At 41.2% G+C, this 19,903-nt stretch overlaps 2 protein-coding genes across 7 annotated transcripts; one reads left to right on the top strand and one right to left on the bottom strand.

Moving 5' to 3' along the window:
• Positions 1-2,672: 2,672 nt before the first annotated feature.
• On the top strand, positions 2,673-11,847 carry LOC143295283 (menorin-like). 2 transcript variants are annotated; one of them, XM_076606903.1, is made up of 5 exons: positions 2,673-2,848; positions 4,754-4,909; positions 6,853-7,076; positions 7,706-8,885; positions 8,952-11,847. In XM_076606903.1, the coding sequence occupies exons 1-4, from the start codon at positions 2,716-2,718 to the stop codon at positions 8,864-8,866; spliced, it is 1,674 nt and encodes a 557-aa protein (XP_076463018.1). In that variant the 5' UTR covers positions 2,673-2,715; the 3' UTR covers positions 8,867-8,885; positions 8,952-11,847. The 2 variants fall into 2 exon arrangements, with proteins under 2 accessions (XP_076463018.1, XP_076463017.1); XM_076606902.1 differs by having other exon boundaries at positions 7,706-11,847.
• Positions 11,848-12,246: 399 nt separating this feature from the next.
• Positions 12,247-17,468, bottom strand: LOC143294794 (sterol carrier protein 2-like). Of its 5 annotated transcripts, none has more exons than XM_076606272.1 (6): positions 17,400-17,468; positions 16,204-16,274; positions 14,890-14,977; positions 14,182-14,311; positions 13,549-13,625; positions 12,247-12,469 (listed from the first exon to the last, which is right to left on the bottom strand). In XM_076606272.1, exons 2-6 carry the CDS (start codon positions 16,239-16,241, stop codon positions 12,377-12,379), a joined length of 426 nt encoding a protein of 141 aa, XP_076462387.1. In that variant the 5' UTR covers positions 16,242-16,274; positions 17,400-17,468; the 3' UTR covers positions 12,247-12,376. The 5 variants fall into 5 exon arrangements, with proteins under 5 accessions (XP_076462387.1, XP_076462386.1, XP_076462390.1 ...); XM_076606271.1 differs by having other exon boundaries at positions 17,388-17,445; XM_076606275.1 differs by lacking the exon at positions 17,400-17,468 and adding an exon at positions 16,682-17,295.
• Positions 17,469-19,903: the final 2,435 nt, after the last annotated feature.

The following is a 19,903-nucleotide window of genomic DNA, read 5'->3' as shown; positions in this document are numbered from 1 at the left end:
GCAAGTCATCTCTATCCTCAAATACGCGAGCCGTATTGCATGCCGGGGCGGACCCCACTGCCAGTGCAAAGGAAAGAAGCAGTGAAAGCAGTTCTACGGAGAGCAGCGCGGTTTGTCTTCACGTGAAAAATCCGAGGACAATCAGCGCCACCGATTGAGCTACTGCAAGCACTGCAGTGGGAAACCGGCCTGGAACCGGCGGCGTAGTTAGGGGCAGACTTTCCATTCTTTTAAGATCAGCAGCAGACTTGCAAAACTAGGGCGCTCACACCTCTGCCAACAACAGCAAAGTGCTACCAGAAGATCCCACACGCAAGCCTGCGACATGATCGCTGGCAGTGAACGAACGCCTTCTTCCCACGGACAGCAGCCTACTTGACTGGAAAATCCTGCCCCATGAGACTATCGATGACCCAACCCTTGACACTATTCTCTCAGAAGGTGCCATTCTGCTGACCCATGCTGCAGTTGTAGTCAATCTTGGCTTAGTTCAGGAATGTATCCATCCAGATCCAGACCCACTGCTTTGTGACAACCCACCTATCCCATCCACCCCCTCTCCCCCACCCCACCACCCCCTTTTTGTGTTTTGTTGTTGTTGTTGTTGTTTGTTTGTTTGTTTGCTTGCTTTGTTTTGTTGCTGTTGTTGTTGTTTTGTTTTGTTTTTCGAACCAGCACCCACCGCCAACATGCCGATAATGGCCAACGTTTTGACCCTAGGCATCAAACAGAAGAACACACACACACACACACACACACACACACACACACACACACACACACCTCACTGTTATTCATCCTTGAAATAGGGTGGGGTGAGATCAAGTTGAGCGGGACGTTTTATTTATTTATTTATTTATTAAGACTTCTTGCTATAGCGCATATTCTTGAAGCTCTATGCGCTTTACAATAGCACTAAAAACATTCACTCAAACATCCCCACACAAACATATGCATATAATTTGAAACATAGGTGAGAGAGAACAATTAAAATAGGTCATGTCAGTTGATTAAATCAATAAATGCAACAGGTGTAAAAAAAAGAAAAAAAGAAAAAAAAAGATAACAACTACAAAAGTAGACAATTGAAATTGAAAGAACACAAGCACGTATACGCATGCATATATACGTAGGTACATACATACATACATACAAACACACAAAACACACAACGTGCGCACACACACACACACACACACATACACGCAGACGCGCGCGTGCGCGCGCACGCACGCACACATGCACCAACGAACACAAGCCGCATACCCAAACACATTACTCACGCACTCACTCAGTGACACACACACATACACGCACCTACAGGCACAATACACACACGAACACAGATCAACAATCAAATAATGCAAACTACTGCGACATTACATTATATATATATATATATATATATATATATATATATATATATATATATATATATACACAATAAAATAAAATAAAAGTTCCTGCTAAGCATTTCCCTGAAGAAACACCCCACATTACACACTCAGATCAAAACTAGAAAGATGAAACAAATGTTCAGACACACGCACACACACACACACATGACAAACAATTGAAACACACAGGCTACCACATCACATGATAAAGCAATATTCATCAAACATTTCTAGTAAAAAATAAAAAAAAAGTATGTACATTATTACATTTAAGAAATTAAACCTGAAAATGTGAAAATGTACGTATTGTAAAAAAAAAAAAAAAAAAAAAAAAAAAAAAAAAACACCACTCACACCTCCACCCCACCCACATACACTAGCACACACACACACACACACACACACACACACACACACACACACACACGGCACACACACACACACACACACACACACACACACACACACACACACACACGCACACACAACTCATCAACAACAAAAGCACAACAGATGGACAACTGAGTAAAAAAAACTAAAACATTACTTCATAAAACAGTTCGTGTTAAAAATCTTTCACATACATATTTATACATTAGAAAACACACACACACACACACACACATACACACACACACACACACACACACACACACACACACACACACACACAAACACACACACACACACACGCACCAACTCACCCACCCGCACACACGCAACACACAGACACAAGCTCGCGCGTGTGGGCGTGCAAACACCCGCCACCACCTCTCCCCCCTCGTCCCCCCCCCCCTCCGCTCCCCCTCCATCCCCCCCACCCCCACCCCCACACAACACAACACAACACAACCACACACCTCTATTTCATTTTAATTTCATACATTTTATGACTGTCTGAACAGGTGTGTCTTCAGGGCAGTTTTAAACTGTGAGTGGGTTTCAGAGTGACGAGTTGTGAGTGGAAGCTGGTTCCATACAGTTGTCGCAAAGTCGCTTGCCATAAGTCTTTGTTTTGATTCGAGGAACAGCAAAAGATGTTGCTTGTTTGGTTGCGATGAGTCAAACTGAAGTATTATGAATTTTGGATGCAAGTATATATTGATTTGGGACAGATTTGTTTTGTTTTGTATTGTGGTTCAATAAAGTCCGACAGGCTATGCGGAGATTACGTGAAGGTTTTAACTCCCCAGAAATGATTTGGGGTATTTTCGGTTAATATTTAGAGCATTGGGAAAGGAGACGGGGGTGGGGGTGGAACCAGCTTCAGCATTGCCTCCCCTTATTAGATTTGTTTTGTGCATCACCAAAAATCAACATGCCTCAGTACCGAAGTGAGCAGCATCCTCGAATTCGATTCAGCAATATATACAGAGGATGCAAAAAATACTTCATTTTGCATGTGCTCGTGGCTTGTGTGATCATCTACCTGTTGGTTGCCCTAGGTGGAGGTCAGTGAACGGAACGAAACTGGAAACAGGAAAAGGAACAGACTTGCCAACATTCGTTATTTCAAATTATTCACCCGTATTCACATGCTGGTACCTTTTCGAGATAAAGACATTTATAAGAAATTCTTCCTGGCCACAAATAATTCCCATGACCCAAGCACAGAACAATATGACCTTAAAGAATCAATATGACCTTTGAGAGTATGTATACATGCTCTTTCTCATTGTCACCCCCTCCGGAGGAAAAGATAGGTCTACTTAGGTTTTAGCTAGGTATTTACGCCTCTGCGCACACAGGTCATTAATAGTCAGTAATGACGGCTGACCTTCCAATTTGAAGATTGAAGAGCGTTAACACAACAGCTTAGGCCATAGTTAAGTCGCTTCCCCTCACCCATTCACTTTTCGTTCGCCCCTCCGCCCCTCTCTCTCTCTCTCTCTCTCTCTCTCTCTCACACACACACACACACACACACACACACACACTCAGCTTGTATCAGAGACTGATTTAAGCTAGCAGCTAGGCCAAAAGCAAAGTGATAGCTGTATGTTAGATGGTTTCTCCACTGCAAATAGTGCAATGGGAAGTCATCAACAGCTTAATGTTATGTGAAGGACTATGACTCTCAAACTAGGAGAAAAGATTGCACTGCTGTCTTGGGGGCTAGTTGGCCTTTGGGAACCATCCCAATGTCGACTGTTCAAAAACCCTGGCCGAGAGAGTGGGAATGTAACTTGGGCAAGACACTCTCCACAATAATAGAATTCTAGCCAAGGTAGTTGGGACAGCAGTTGCCTCCTCTGATGACCTGATGGTCTTAGTCGGATATGACTATCATACAATATATTACTCAACTGTTGATGAACATTGTCATTGGATCTGTGGATGAGCTTGATAGTGATACAGAAAATGCAAAATGAAGAACAAGTACATCATCATCATGTGCAGTGAATATATTAAACTGCTTCTGGACTGACTTCTGTTCATACAAATTTGTATCAGTTACATGTCAGTGGTGGGCGGACGTGTCTCCTGGCAGAATCTTGAATGGCATGACATATTCAGCATGACATGGTGTAATCAGTATGACATGACATGATAAATATATCATAAACACAAACATCTACACCAGGACATTTTTTCATGTTACTTGTTAGCCGTAGAAATGTTTGTCACTGTGTATGGGTCAGAATGCCAGCTCTGTGTGTGTGTGTGTGTGTGTGTGTGTGTGTGTGTGTGTGTGTGTGTGTGTGTCATTGCATTTGAGTGTGTGCATCAGTGCTTGAATGTGTGTGGGTGTTGTGATGGAGGTCATTCCTTTCAAATGAATGTGGGTGACTGTGAAAGAGGGATGTGATGGCATTGAAGACAAGCTAACACAAAAATGAGAATCAGTTGAGGTCCCATGAACAGAATTATCAAAAAAACAAAAAGAATTGTGGAAGTAATAAGACTTTTTTTTGTCAAACACACACACTCTTATAATTCAAAAGAGATATTTTCATCAGAATAGATACACAAATGTTAATGTTCAGTTTGTAAAGTTTTGCCATTAAAAAAAAATAACAGAGACACATCCCAATACCCTATTTCAGAAACATTGGAAGAAACATTTATAATGTACGAATCTATTCTGGTACAAATTAAATGACAGGTTTGTGCTTAGTAAATCAATAGTTCTTCTATAATTATTAATTATTGGAGAGTAAAGAAAGAACTGTACATTTAAACTATTTATATAATCTGGAATTTTATGTTTTTCTTATAAGTCAAGCAAATTATGCAGGCACACACAAAAAACAACAACCTGATTGAGGAGTGTTTTACTTCCAGTTAAAAATCAACATTAATGATACCTTTAAATGTTACCTTTTTTTTTTTTTTTTTTAAATGTGTGTGTGCAGGACTGATTCCTCGTTTTCTCATCCCACGCATGCCATTTCTTGCCATCAGATCAGACATTAATGCTCTGATGTTCTTCGATGTGAACAATGATGCAAGCAGAGTGACATGGGCTCGGGCAACCAACAACAGGGAAGCTGTGGAGAAGGCTGCAAAATGTAAGATAGTGTGATTGCTCATGATTTTGCACACCCAGTGTATATAAAGGGAGGAAGGGGGGTGCTGTGCATAGCATTGATTTGCCTGTGTGCTTGTCTTTACTCAAGCACTATGCTTAACCTTAATTCTTAACAAATCAGAATTTTTGCACATGATCAGTTCTGTTGTCTTCTTGGAGTGAGGCAAATTTTTAGTTGATCCATAACAATTCCAGTTTCTCAAGGAGGCGCCACTGCGTTCGGACAAACTCATACGCTTCACTGCATCTGCTGGACAGATGCCTGACAGTGTACTTATGCCAGAGGACAACACTTCTATTGCAATGGTGCACACAGGACCTCGATTTATCGTCGCATAGACAGGTGCAATAGCTGAGTGATTAAAGCGTTGGACTTTTCAATGTGAGGGTCCCGGGTTCGAATCTCAGTGACGGTGCCCGATGGGTAAAGGGTGGAGGTCAACATGTGTGTAGACATGCTAATGCCTGTACCACCCTCATGTGTATACGCACACAGAAGATCAAATATGCACATTAAAGATCCTGTAGTCCATGTCAGCATTTGGTGGGTTGTGGAAACAAGTACATACCTAGCATGCACACCCCCGAAAACAGAGTATAGCTGCATACATGGCGGGGTAAATAAAATGGTCAAACATGTAAAATGTTACATGTCTGCCTGAGTGTGTATGTGTGTGTACCTGAAATCTGATTGAATGACACAGGAATGAATGATGAGCACCCAATGGCAGCTGTCAATCAGTTCTACCCAGGTTGGCAGTCTGTTGTGCAAATGACCCTGAGATTGTAAAGTGCTTAGAGCTTGGTCTCCGACTGAGGATAAGGGCTGTATATTTTGTAAATGCGACAGTTTTGTGTTGATGCGGTTAAGCATTTGTATGGTTTGACAGGCCTGATATGGCCCTGTGCGATAGGTTGGACTATAAGCAATAAGAATAATAAAAATGACTAGATGCTCAGTTTGATTTTCCAGTCAAACTTGGAAGAAAGGACGAGAACAGGATTTGAATCTAGACCCCCAGAGATGCTGTATTGGCAGATAACCGTCCTAACCATTCTGCTACCGTTCAGTACAGTGAACAGAATTTTCAGAACGATACAGCTACTGATTGCCCAGAGGATGTTTTCATTAGCACTTCAGTAAACACCATTTTCAGAGTTGAAAAACCAAAATCACAGACATTTCAGGATCAGACCTAGGTTTATTTATTTATTTTTTATTTCTATTGCACCATCATCTGCACCATTTCAGTGGCATTACTCCCATGCCACTCATTCTGAGTATCTAATACATAGCCACACCCGAGTTCATTGTTGTGGTCCCAGTCTTGGCAGTCCTCAAGGAACTATAGATGTTAAATTTACCAGGAGCCCACACACCAGAAGAAAGCCTATGTATTTTTCAGACCATACTCATTGTTGACACGCTGGTTTGTTGTGCGTTTTTTTCATATTTTGAAAATACATATTTGCATGTGCTATTCTTGATAGGTCAGCTGGGAACATTGTCAGCAGCATCATTATTATCTGGGTAGAAATAAAGAAAATGAAAATTTGTTATAAATAAACTGGTAAAGATCCATCTTATCTTACCTTACTGGCTTTGTTCCATGCAGTTTGTGCAAAAAAATACAAAACAGAATCAAAGATATGTGAATTGTAATATATATATATATTATATATATATATATATATATATAGAGAGAGAGAGAGAGAGAGAGAGAGAGAGATACACACACACACACACACACACATATATATATATATATTATATATTATGTATGTATGTGTGTGTGCATATACAAGTGTACACAGTAATATCTTCCAGAACAATTCTTTGTATGCAGCAAAAATGAGTTTTGTGAAAACATTTTCTATTTTTTGCAACATTTATCATTACTCCTTCCCTCTTTTTCATTTCAGCAAATGTACACATGATAGAAGGTGATGTCATTCTTCAAGGTCAGGGAACCACACACCAGAAATTGATTCCTGTCATGGCTCAACCACCTCAGTCTGAGAGTGACCTTCTCCTTGTCGACTGGTTGGATCGCATCAAGCTTCTCAACAAGGGCATCAAACTGGATTTCTCTGTCATTGATTCTTTAGAAATTTCTCTGCAGCGTCTGCAGGAGTTTGATATATCTGTAAGTTGTTGGACATCTTGAAGTCTTGACACTATTTTAGTACACAATAACAATACTGACAGATACCCAAACACTGTACATGCATGCACAGAAAAATTAGTGCAGTGGTGGCTGAGCACTGCAAGACAGAAAATGGTAATAGTTGTTTGTCATTGTCTGCATGGCTACACGTGTGTGTGTCGCTTGTGTTGCAAATGAAGCATTTGATCTGAGCATATACTGTAAATCATGCTTTTCCAGCCCCATACAGAAAAACATTCCTCTCAAATAAGTAAAGTGAACTGAGATTCTGTTGTTGAACAACAAACTGGAAAACATTTGATCTGTGGCTGAAATATGGAACAGCTCTCCCCCAGACACTCATCCCTTTCCAGCACACCTTCCTACTTCCGTTCACTCTCCTTGTGCAGCTCCCACTTCCCAATTCTATATATTTACTGTGTAAAAATGATCGACCTAAAGAATGTGATACATGTGATTGATCAAAATAATGTGATGCATGCTTTGTTATTGACTTCTTGGAATGTGCATGTTGTTCCAAATACTGTGATACATGTAACTGATGAAAAATAAGTTGATGCAGGCTTTGTTATTCACTTATAGTAACATGCATGTTCTTTTCATTCCAGTTCCCAATTCACTTTCCAGTGTGGATTCATGCAGACGTTCTTCAAGGCCCTCACGGTGGCAAGGTGAAGGTGGATCCCAGTCGTTTCTTCCAGACTTTGAAACGTGTGTTTCCCAGGTGTACTGTGTCTCTAGGGTGGACAACAGCACCTCACACAGACCTCAGTCAGAGCGGATACACCTGGGACATGGTGCTGGACATGTATGAACTGGTGAGGAAGTGGAGGATTGAAGATCAGCCAGTGGTCTTTCAGGCACGCCTGTCCCTGATTCGCAATTCCGTTCCTCAGCTGAAATGGCTGTGTGATAACATAGCGCACTCAGCGCTCAATGTCTTGCACGTGGAAGGTGACGAAGTTCAAAGTGAAGATCTGATGTACATAGCCTACCGCTTTCCCCCTGATGAAGCTTTCTTTGATCTGAATCACGAGAAGTATGAGACAATGTTGACACAGTACCGTCATTTCTCCAGACAGAAGACAGGCTTTTATGTGGGCAAAAGGGATGAGGTGATCTTCAAACCCAAAGCCTGGGTAAAGATGGGGCTCTATACTGAAGAAGACTCTGTCCTCCCCAGCACTGAAGCTTTGGTTCTCACAAGTCCATATGTTTATGTTGTCACCAAAAGCAGGTACAAACCAACTTCACAAATCTACATTCAAGGTCGTGTGCAGTTTCTGAACAGAAAGAAGAACTTGTCAGAATCTTTTGCCACTGGGCTCAACATCTACTTGCGAAGTGTGGCTTATGCTGAATTTGATCACATTATTGGAATTAAATGTTTTTTAGGAGTGGATGGTGACATTGAGGTAAAAGGTAGCAATCTGCCCCGAGAAATTCCCGATTTCAGAAAGACGGCTAGGATCACTCCAACCACAAGCCACTGTTTTCGATTTCACATTACAGACACAGGAGATCAACTGATTTTTAAGGTGTCCACAGTGAGCAATTGTCAAAAGCTGGAAAGTGTTGTGCCAGAGCTGAATGATACTGACTCACCGAAAAAGGAGTTGGATAGTTCTTCACTCAAAGAGAACTACCAGACTCTCACTATTGACCTTCCTCATAGACTGACCCATGAGCAAAGCCCTTTTATTTTAAGAATGGAAGATGGTATGAGACAGGCTGTGATTGATGAGCTAAGTGTCAAACATATGATGTAACTGCAACCATTGATTGAAGGTGTTGTTGTTTTTTTTACTGATTACAGTGTCGAACATATGATGTAACTGCAACCATTGATTGAAGGTTGTTTTTTTTACTGATTAGAAACTTGTTTTGTTTTTTCTCCAGTGTTATATTAATCTGCTCTAAATCAAATTGCAAAAGGTTCAGACTGCATATCCTGAGATTTGGTGTTTACAAAGGAGAGAAACAACATCTCTTAACTACAGGAAATAATGTTCTTATTAACCCCTTGACTGCTGAATCTTTGTGAAATGATATCAATGTGGCATGAGTTTGAAATGCAGTTATTTATTTACTTTTTGCGTATTCATTAATGTTAAACTGATTTCGTTAAAAAGTAATGCAATCCGAAGAAGAAGTCCAAACACAGATTGATGACAGACCCCCTGACCTGTACATTCAGTCTTCTTTCAATGAGATGACTGCCCTGCACAGAAAGCATACTAGGCAGCAGCAGTAAAGGGTTTAAAAATAAGAAAGAAGAAAAAGAAGAGTGGGAATCGGAAATGGTCGGGAGAAAGGGAGGGCTATAGGGAACTTGGGGTGGGGCAGGAGGGAGTGGGACTGAAAATATATGAGAGCTGATTTTTTCACAAGAGCACAGTTACTGTGAGAGCATTATCAATAATATGCAATGTCAGATGTGTTGAGACTGTTGTCAGAAGTCTTGATGTACTAAGAAAATTTATGTTAAGTTGAGCCAGTTTTTTTTTTTTTTTGGGGGGGGGGTGTTTTTTTTCATCAGAGTAATTTTGGATTATCTTACATGTATGTTTCCCCAAAAATGCAGTTGCAGATAAAGGATATGTACACATACTCAAATGTATGCACACGCTTGTTCATACACACACACACACACACACATACACATACACACACACACACACACACACACACACCATATACGCACACATGTAGAGGACTTCCCCCCCAAAAGGAAGCTCCAAGTCCATATAGACCTTTCATTTAACATACATAACATGCACACATCACAACAGTGGTGGAAGGAATGTGAAACACAAAGATAATTTATTCCATGCTGGAAAAGGTCCCGGAGCCAAGAATGTGCCACACACAGAACAGACAGACAGCAAAACACTGAACAGATTAAACATTGTAAACTCAGTATGGTAACCTTCCACCAAAGACAGTGCCATTCCATTTGTTTCAGTAATTTGAATTTGGTGACTGTTAAATCACAGTTGTGTGCTTTGAAAATAAGAAAATGTGTGTATTTGCGCGCATATGTGTGTATGTATGACATGTTTGTCAGTGTCAATCAAATTGTGTGTAAGTGTTTGTGTGTGTGTGTGTGTGGTTTATGTACTTTAAGTGCGATAAAATGTGTCCAGAGTCTTGCTTTTTTGCACATAGTATGCAGTTTTTTCTTGTTGCTGTGATTTATATATTTGTATTGTTTTAACAGAAATAGCTTGTTTGGAAAAAAAATATATCACACATGCAGTAACACGAAAAGATATAGAAAAGTGCACTTGTCACAGCATATTGCTGTAGCTCAGCAGTATTTATTTTGCTTTTAATTTTTGTGTTTAATGTAGGACTAAAACAGCATGATATGTATATAATAAAGGTACTTTGGTATCTGTCATTGACATTATTTCATTTAAGTTTTTATATCTTCACAAATTTATGTTTTGATAACTTTTTGTGAGATGGGTAATGTGTCAGCTTCAGATAGATCAAGAACAGTGTTTTGCGTCAGGAATGTGTGTGTGTGTGTGTGTGTGTGTGTGTGTGTGTGAATTGGCCATGTCATGTTTCTTTTGTTTGTTCATTAGTTTTATTTTTTGCCCTCCATGGCTGGATGTAAAACAGCATTTGTGTTCGGTTCACTACCCTCCTGAAATAAAAGGTTTTGTATTTTGTTTCAGTTTAGTGTTATAGAAATGTTTCATTGTTATTGTTATCATTTGTATAGTTTTAAAATACATGTAACAGCTGATTGTAGTAAATTGTATTTTATTTTGCATCTTTTGAAAAGTTATTTGAGTTTACATAGTTCTTTAATTTTGCATTCTTTGTCAAACATTCACATGCCAGATTCATGTTGACAATGAAGATTTTAATGTTCTCCAATTTCATTCTGTTACATTTTTCATTATGTTTTACCAGTACTTAGTTTACAGTACCATTCCAGGTGTTAGTAAAAAAGTATTCAATAAATAATTTACTTGATGCTGTTTTCCATCTTATGTGTTATGGGCTGCAGTTCCAGTTTATTTATATAGACTGGCTCTTTTTGTACAAGGATATTTTTACCTCGCCATGTAAGAAACCCTACTTGAATACATCAGTTTCCGGTGTGTGCATGCTGGGTATGTTCATGTTTTCAGAACTCATCAAACACTGACATGGATTGTGGGATCTTTAACATACATGTTTGATCTTTGCATGTGTATATTATAAGATACACACAAAGGAAATAGCTGGTCTACACACTAAGTTGACCCGAGAGAATATAAAAAAAATAGCCATCTGTTACTCACTAGGTTGCTGGTATCAAACTCCAGTCTCTTGGATTTAAATTTGACACTAATTATTTGGTTATGGTGCCTGTCTGTTATAAATTGTTGGGTTTTTTTTTCAATTTTCTTGTGCGTTTGTGTGTGCGCGTGCGTGTGTGTGTGTGTGTGTTGTTTATCAGGAAAATTGTTCTTTTATTTTGATGCTCTTGATTTAAAATTCACTGAATACCTCAGACATAACACTATTGATAACAGATTCTGCCAACTAATCACATTGTATTATTAATAAACATTCCAAACATTTTTTTGTAAATGTTAAATCTGGACCTCGAGGTAAAATGAAATATTAAAGTACCAAACTAGGATGAAGTTCCTCTGGATAAATGCTGTGACCAGCATGTACAACACACTTCTTCAAAGATCTAATGTCGTGGCAGACGTGCATGTATGAACTAACATGCATGTGCGCACACACACACACACACACACACACAAATATTTTCTTGTCATGCTTCTATGCCAGAGCCAAATGTTTGTAACATCAAAGATTCCATTAACCATTTTTTGAAAACAGTTTGAGAAAAAAAAAAGCTAAACGCTTGTGAAGAAGGAAAGATACAAACAAGTAACTAAATAAAAAAAATTTATTTGACCTTCCCATAATTTGCTCAAGTGACACTTCTGTGACAGAACTGAAAGCTTGTGACCTGCACATGAAAAACTTTTTGTTCTCATGGTTCTCGGTGATAGATGCAGGATCACTTTAGCTTCTCATCACATCTCTTCTCTCTCTCTCTTTCTTACACACACACCCCAAGACCACACACACACACACACAGACTACACACACACACACAGAGCTCAAAGCATTTACCCAGCCACTGACTTTATTCATCAACAGGTTGGCAGCTCATATTCTGCATAGTTCTTTGATAATGAACACACATAACACATTTACACTGGCAAAAACAGGGACTGGCTCTGAAAGATGACTCCACTTTACAGTTTGGATCCAGTGGAAGGCTGGAGTTCCTTCAGTTTCATTGCAAGTCCCATGTTTCCCCCAATCTTCAGCTTCCCTTGGAAGAAAGCCTGCAATACAAATGTAAAAACTGAATTATCATCCAGTGAAGTGTTCTGTGATATTTTAAGCATGAATTGTTTCAAGACATTTTTTTTTTAGCTTAAAACATCTGCAGTGAAAACTTATGCATTATGATTTTTTGTTTTTCTGCCTTCATGGGTTTCAGCTCCAACCTTCCCTAGTATTGATCTGCAGTGGTGGTGTAAATGATCAACTGTTTTTAACTTGCCATTTAGGCAATCACAATCAATTTTCTGAATCAGAATCATGGACATCATACATTATTAAGCAACATTTAGGCAGTCACAATCAATTTTCTGAATCAGAATCATGGACATCATACATTATTAAGCAACATTTAGGCAGTCACAATCAATTTTCTGAATCAGAATCATGGACATCATACATTATTAAGCAACATTTAGGAAGTCACAATCAATTTTCTGAATCAGAATCATGGACATTATACATTATTAAGCAATTACGTTTCTTTTCTTTTCTTTTTCTTTTCTTTTTCACTTCAGTGAATCCACCCTTTTAGAAATTTTATCCAGAAAGTTTTGTCTCCTCTGTAGCTCTCTTGTTTCTCCTGCCTTTTTTTTCTTTTTCTTTGTCTTCTCTTCCCTTCCATCTTCTAGTGGTTACATTAATGATACACCCACATCCCCATCTCTCCCCCAGTATCACAGCCCCTAAAAAAAAAAGAATTAATGATTCTCAAATAATTTTTTGTATTAACTCTACATGTGCAAGGTATTATTCTACAGTGAATATTTAATCACTTTTCAAACCTCTTTTACTTGTACTTAAGAAAAATAAAGGCAGAAAAAGCAAAGCAGATTCTTTCTTCATATCCTGCCAGTTCTCACGCCCATATATATATTTCCCTAAACAAATTAGGAGACTTTTTATAACTTCTGTTTTTGGAAATCACGAATCTTTGATTAACCACTACTGGTCTTTTCTTTCCCATACTTTCATCCATCCGTTTCTACCACTGTAGCCTCCTCTGAAGAAAGTAATAATCAAAAGAGTAAAATGTACCAAAAACTGACCATGGCAAGAACAACACAAGCATACCACTTACGGTTTGTGGGTTAAGCTTTCCAGTCATCAAGTTCACCAAATCTCCATCGCTCATTGTGATGGTAGTGTCTGCCTTATCTGGGGGGAAAAAAAAATCATGAATAAATCAACTGGACACTTCAGGTGATTCTTCGTGTAGATGGAGAGGCAGGAATGGATTATGAAACCTAAATACTGTCATAAAAATGTTAATGGACATGAGAATGCCTTTAATTTGCTTGAGGCATGTTTGTAAACATATTTGTTCAGTTGATCAATTAATATATATAAATAAATATTTTAAAAACAAAATGCCACTGGTGGTGTTAGTGTGCAATTCTTCTCAGAATTTTTAAAAGTTCTTTTTAGAAGATTAATACAAAGATCATATATTCAACATGTATTCAAAAATTTTCTTTCATAATTATTCACACACTCAAATTTGCATCCACGCAACAAACACACACACACGCACACGCATGCCCGCACGCACACACACACACACACACACACACACAGAAATGAAGGCAAAACAATGGGGCTGAAGGGGCAGTAGCTGATAGTGATGAAGAAAATTACCATGATATGAATAAAGGACAAAGTGGTTCAGCACAACACAATACAGTTTCATGCATATTCAGGATAGAACTCTCACCTTTGCCTCCAAACGTGACAGAACCTTTGTCAGTTTTGGTGTTCACAATCCACACAGCCTCTTTGCCCCCTGCACCCTTGACCTTGAAGGCAAATACGCCCTTTATCTTCTGCACAATGTTTCTGCCATCCTGCCGGAGAACAAAATGGTTTGTTCATTTGTTCAGCCACAGCCACTGACTCTAATTGTTCTGCATGTTTATGTTATTTTGGCAATGTATCTCAGTGCATATGTACATCAAGAAATGCTAACATTTCGCGTTTTTGGCCAGATTGCCTTGTGTCTGTTGCATCACAGTATAACTGTATGTTCCCATGAAGCTTCATGTCTGTCCAAATGGCAGTACTATGTGCTCCAAATAAAAATGATCAAATGGCAGTATTATGTGCTCCAAATACAAATGATCAAAACTATGTCTTCTCTTCCAATACTTCATATCCAAAACAATGCATGAGAGTTATTTCCTGAAACTGTCATTATCAAATATAAAATAATAATCTGATTTGCAGCATCACTGATGTTAGCTGTACGTAGTAAGATTCAGTCCCCTTCAAAAGAAAGTGGTTGAATGAAAATCTGAACGTAAGACTGAAAGACTGCCACAGCTAAAGCCAAGGCCTTTGCACGTAAAAATTTCACACACACACACACACACACATATATATGTATATATATATGTGTGTGTGTGTGTGTCTGTATGTATCAAACCTCTTCCAGACGTTTGGCAATTTCTTTGAAGATTACAGCTGACTTGAAGTCTTCTTCGCTTGCACAGGCTGCAGTCTGAATCTGGGGTCTGTAAATCAAAGGCTGCATTTGTGTATGCTTCATACAGTTTCAGTTTTGAGGAGATCTATATCAAAGCATGTGGACTGAGATGCAGCAATATACAGTTTTGTTCATTGATATATATGTTTCATTCAGAAATGCACTTATTCATTTATCAATCAGCTCTTTTAATATCCTATACTGAAAATAATTTTTGGCATATTAATCAGTACTGAAAGCCAATAAAACCAACAACGTATTTTCTGTTTCTGACATGATCTAACTAAAATACATGTTCAACATGAAAGGATCACACTAAAAAAGATGCCAGTAGTCAAGATAAACTCATGTCAGCAATAGTGACAGCTGCTCTCCAGTATATACTTGAGTCAGCTGATGTGTGCAGTGTCTGGAATGCAGGGGGAAATAATCTTTCTGTCTCTGTGTACGTTCAGTTTTTTCTATTCTCATATAAATGGAATCAGCAGATTCTGTCTTTTAATGAGGAAAGTGGAATAAGCATGCATAACATAAGTTTTTTTACATCCAGCCCTCAGGGGGAAAAAAGAAAAAGAAATGAAAATATTCACTGAAATAACAAAAGGTTGCTGAAGTACATATATGACATTTGGGTACACTACATAGAAGAGAGAGAGAGAGAGAGAGAGAATGATAATAATTATAAGAAATTTGTTTAATGAGGAAGTGGAATAAACATGCATACTTCTTTTCATCAGCCCTCAGGTAATAAAAGACAAGATATGTACAATTCAAAATAATAAAAGATTATTTCTGAATAAGAAAAAAGCAAGTATACTCACACAAATATAAAACAAACTTGACATTCAAAATGTACACATACACTGCATGCGCAATAAATAAATGAAAAACATACACACACAGACATACATAAGCAAATACATACAAACATGAATGGCAAGAAACACTATAACGTGGTGCTGTCTGCAAACCTGTCCATGAGATATGCACAGCATTTTTTCTTTAAAACATTTGAGCTTGTGTGCACATTAAATGAAGACAATATGCCTTTCCATAAACAAACACATGAGTAAATAGGGCTAGACTTGTAAGGATCAATTCTTGGAAGAGTGACGTTGATCTTGTATTCAGTGTAAGGGACAAAGTGTAAGGGACAATGAATAATGTGTACATAAGGAGGAAAGATTTTTTATTTACACACACACACACACACACACATATTATAGATATAGATAGATAGATATTCACACTTACTTCTGGAACTGAGGGGTGATAACTTTGCACTGTGCCATTCTGTGTCTTCTCTTGATTGACCACCAAGTAATCTGTAAAAGGGATTAAAAGAAAATGGATTAAAACTCTGTTATTCACTTAAATAATGTCCATCAGGCACATTTTGTCCTATTCATACTGGCTCTCTCTATCTCTCGCACATGTGCATGGCAAAACATCACACACACACACACACACACACACACAACTATCTGAAAATACTGAAAAAGTGTAAGTGTACATGTGTACATTCCTTACACACCTCTATTCTGACGGAAACCTTAGCTCACCTTACAAGACGCCTCAGCCCCCCCCCCCCCCCCCCCCCTTCACACACACACACACACACACGTGTGAAAAGACGCTAAACAAAAGAACACACACACACACACACACACACACGGACCAAAACAACGAAAAGCAAATAAAATGCCGCTAAACCTGCCCGTGCAAATACGACCGTTTTCCGCTGACGCTGGTGAGGCAATGACCAACCCTATAGGTCTATTTCGGCTGCCACCTGACTCAAAGTTGAGCTGGGAGTGATCTCCCGAGATAACAGGTCGCGTTACACGGACTTCGAGTTGAACCGACTAAGTATTATCCCGCACGAAGGTTGATTGATATCAGTCCTTGTATAGTTATTCGTGAGAAATCATCCTCGGCCTTGAACTGATACTGATGTCCGAATGTCATCGTTAAAGTTAATATCTCTTCTCGAGCTGTTCGAATTGATCAGTGTAGTTGGCTTGAAAAGGACGTGCGATCTTTGACTGGAAGATATAAATGCGATCGCTGTTTGCATGGTACACCGGCGTGTGACTGAGGTTTTCAGTTTGAAAGAATGGGCTGGGTGCACTGGCTTCTGTCGTTCGGGTCGAACTCATTGGGCCAACTCTCCAAGTAATTATGATCCAGTATCGGCTATCATTAGGCCACGCATGCTGATATACTGTATCTCAGTAATTGAACGACTAACAGGCCTTCACAGGCCTCAAACGTCTGATTCCAGTTCAAGTTCAAGAGCTTTATTTTGTCCATGCAGTATGTCTGCCGTGTGTATCCACCGGCGCACGATGCAGGCACACAGTAGATCTTACACGTCACACGCGCACAACTGATCCATAGCCTACGGCAGACACAGACAGACAAACATACACACATACACCGTGACACACCGCACACAGTATGGCACCGGCACAATCGACACGGGGGAGTGTCGACACGCTCCCTTCAGTGGATCGTGTCGATATTCTCCCCGTACATGTGTGTTTTTTGTCTCCTACTCTCCCATCCCACATTCTCTCCCCTGTCCTACTAACTGCCCCATCTCAGTCCTCCTGTCCCACTCTCCCTCAACCCATCTCCCCCATCATCCCCCCTGTCCTACTCTCCCTCCCCCCATCTCTTTCCGCGTCCTACACTCCCCCTCCCACCCCCCACCCCCATCCGGTCCCACTCTCCCTTCCCACTAACACCCCCCCCCCCATCCAACTCTCCCTTCCCCATGCTCCACTCTCCCTCACCCCTCTCCTTCTCTCCCTCCCCATGTCTCCCCTCTACCACTCTCCCTTCCGCCCTCTTCCCTCTCAGTCTCCCTTCCTCCCATCTCCCCCCTTGCCCACCAGTCTCCCATCTTCCCTCCTCCACCCCTCCTGTCCCTACCATCTCCCCCTGTTCTACTCTCCCTCCCCCCATCTCCCCATCCTACTCCCCCGGCCCACCCCCTTCCCCCCTGTCCCGGCTACCCCTCATACCCCCCTGTCTTACTTTCCCACCCCCATTCCTGCCCAGTGCTACTCCCCCCCCCTCTTCTTCCTCCCCCGCCCTACTATCCCCCTCGCACACCCTCCTACTCCCATTACTCCCAATCTGACTTCCCCCTCCACTGCCCTACCTCCTACCCCCCTGCAGTAACCCTAATCACCTGCAGATGCTTCACAAAAAACAGAAAGAATAAAGAGCACACATTTTCCTTCCAAGAATGGGAGAGTAGAAGTACTGGGTGTGATCCCGTCCCACCCATTTAACCCCCCCCCACCCCTCCCATCCACCCCGTCCTACTGTCCCACCCCCATCTCCCTCCCATCCTACTCTCCCTGCCACCTCCATCTCCTCCCCAGTCCGACTTTCCCTCCCCCCCTCGCCCCCCCCCCCCCCATCTCACCCTTGTCCTACTAATCCTCCTCCCATCCCCCAATCTCTCCCGTCCTACTCTCCCTTACCCATCCCATCTCCGCCCCTGTCCTACTCTCCCATCACCACCCCCACCCCCCTCACCTCCACCCTGTCCTACTCTCTCATCCCCCCCACCTCCACCCTGTCCTACTCCCCCGTCCTACTTTCCCTCAATGCCTCCATCCCCTCTGTCCCACTTTTCCTCTCAACCTTATCCTACTTTCCCATCCCCCTGTCCTACCCTTTCCCCCATCTCCCACGTGGTCCCACTCTCCCTCCTCCATCTCCCCACCTCTTCTATTTTCCCATCCCACCCTCTCCCCCCTGTCCTACTCTCCAAATGCCCCATTTCCTCCTGTCCTCGTTCAACCAATCTCCCTATCCCCCCCCCCCCCACCCCCACCCATCCTGGACTACTCTCCCTCCCCCATCTCTTTCCTCGTCCTACTCTCACCACCCCCCCGTCCTACCCTCCCTCCCCCATCTCCCCAGTCCTACTCTCCCTCTCCCATATCCCCCTGTCCTACTGTCCCATCCCCTCCACTCCCCCCACTGGCACACCCTCGTACTCCCATTACCCTGAGCCCGACTTTCCCTCCACTGCCCAACCCCCTACCCCTTGCAGCAAGCCTCCATTTGACATAATGACCCCCTTCTCCCTAAACATGCCCCTCCCACCCACCCCCTAATGTACCCCCTGTCCCACTCATCCTAACCCCCTCCCCATGTCCCCCCTGTCCTAATTCCCCCACCCCAGTCCTACTCCCCACATGTCTCCACCACTATATCTTCCCTAGGCCCTGTCCTGCTCTCCCTCCCCTGGCATACCTTCCATCTGACATATTCACTCGCAGACACAAAAAACAAGAAAAGGAAGAAAGACCACACTTTTTCCTCCAAAGAACGGAGGAGTAGAATTATAGGGTGAGATCACCCTGACCCAGAACTAAATTTTGACATTTTCCCTGCTACAATGCCTCCCAACCAAAAATACTCATAATGTCCTGGTGTATCCACTAAAATCAAATTTTAGCATATTTCCTTTGAGGATTTCTTTTAACTTCCCCAACTTTACTGCTTTATCAATGATACTAAATCCCCATATTCATTTCATATAATGTTCTTTGGCGTGATTATTGTGGAGTGATGGCCTAGAGGTAACGCGTCCGCCTAGGAAGCGAGAGAATCGGAGCGCGCTGGTTTGAATCACGGCTCAGCCGCCGATATTTTCTCCCCCTCCACTAGACCTTGAGTGGTGGTCTGGACGCTAGTCATTCGGATGAGACGATAAACCGAGGTCCCGTGTGCAGCATGCGCTTAGCGCACGTAAAAGAACCCACGGCAACAAAAGGGTTGTTCCTGGCAAAATTCTGTAGAAAAATCCACTTCGACAGGAAAAAAACAAAAACAAAAAAAAACCAAAACAAAATAAAAAAGAAAAAACTGCACGCAGTGAAAAAAAAAAAGAAAAAAAAAAGGGTGGCGCTGTAGTGTAACGAAGCGC

Source organism: Babylonia areolata, chromosome 20 (genome assembly GCF_041734735.1).
Source record: "Babylonia areolata isolate BAREFJ2019XMU chromosome 20, ASM4173473v1, whole genome shotgun sequence".
In the NCBI taxonomy this organism is placed as follows: domain Eukaryota; kingdom Metazoa; phylum Mollusca; class Gastropoda; order Neogastropoda; family Buccinidae; genus Babylonia; species Babylonia areolata.
This window is presented reverse-complemented; position numbering and strand designations above follow the sequence as displayed.

What these genes read in the sequence shown, in the direction of transcription:
- LOC143295283 (XM_076606903.1), top strand. Translation starts at nt 2,716, where the DNA reads ATGCCTCAGTACCGAAGTGAGCAGCATCCTCGAATTCGATTCAGCAAT. An exon ending in GTTGGTTGCCCTAGGTGGAG is followed by an intron (nt 2,849 to 4,753) that starts GTCAGTGAACGG and finishes GTGTGTGTGCAG; the next exon opens with GACTGATTCCTCGTTTTCTC. An exon ending in TGTGGAGAAGGCTGCAAAAT is followed by an intron (nt 4,910 to 6,852) that starts GTAAGATAGTGT and finishes TTTTCATTTCAG; the next exon opens with CAAATGTACACATGATAGAA.
- LOC143294794 (XM_076606272.1), bottom strand. Translation starts at nt 16,241, where the DNA reads ATGGCACAGTGCAAAGTTATCACCCCTCAGTTCCAGAA. An exon ending in TTGCCAAACGTCTGGAAGAG is followed by an intron (nt 14,312 to 14,889) that starts GTTTGATACATA and finishes GTTCTCCGGCAG; the next exon opens with GATGGCAGAAACATTGTGCA. An exon ending in TGTCACGTTTGGAGGCAAAG is followed by an intron (nt 13,626 to 14,181) that starts GTGAGAGTTCTA and finishes TTTTCCCCCCAG; the next exon opens with ATAAGGCAGACACTACCATC.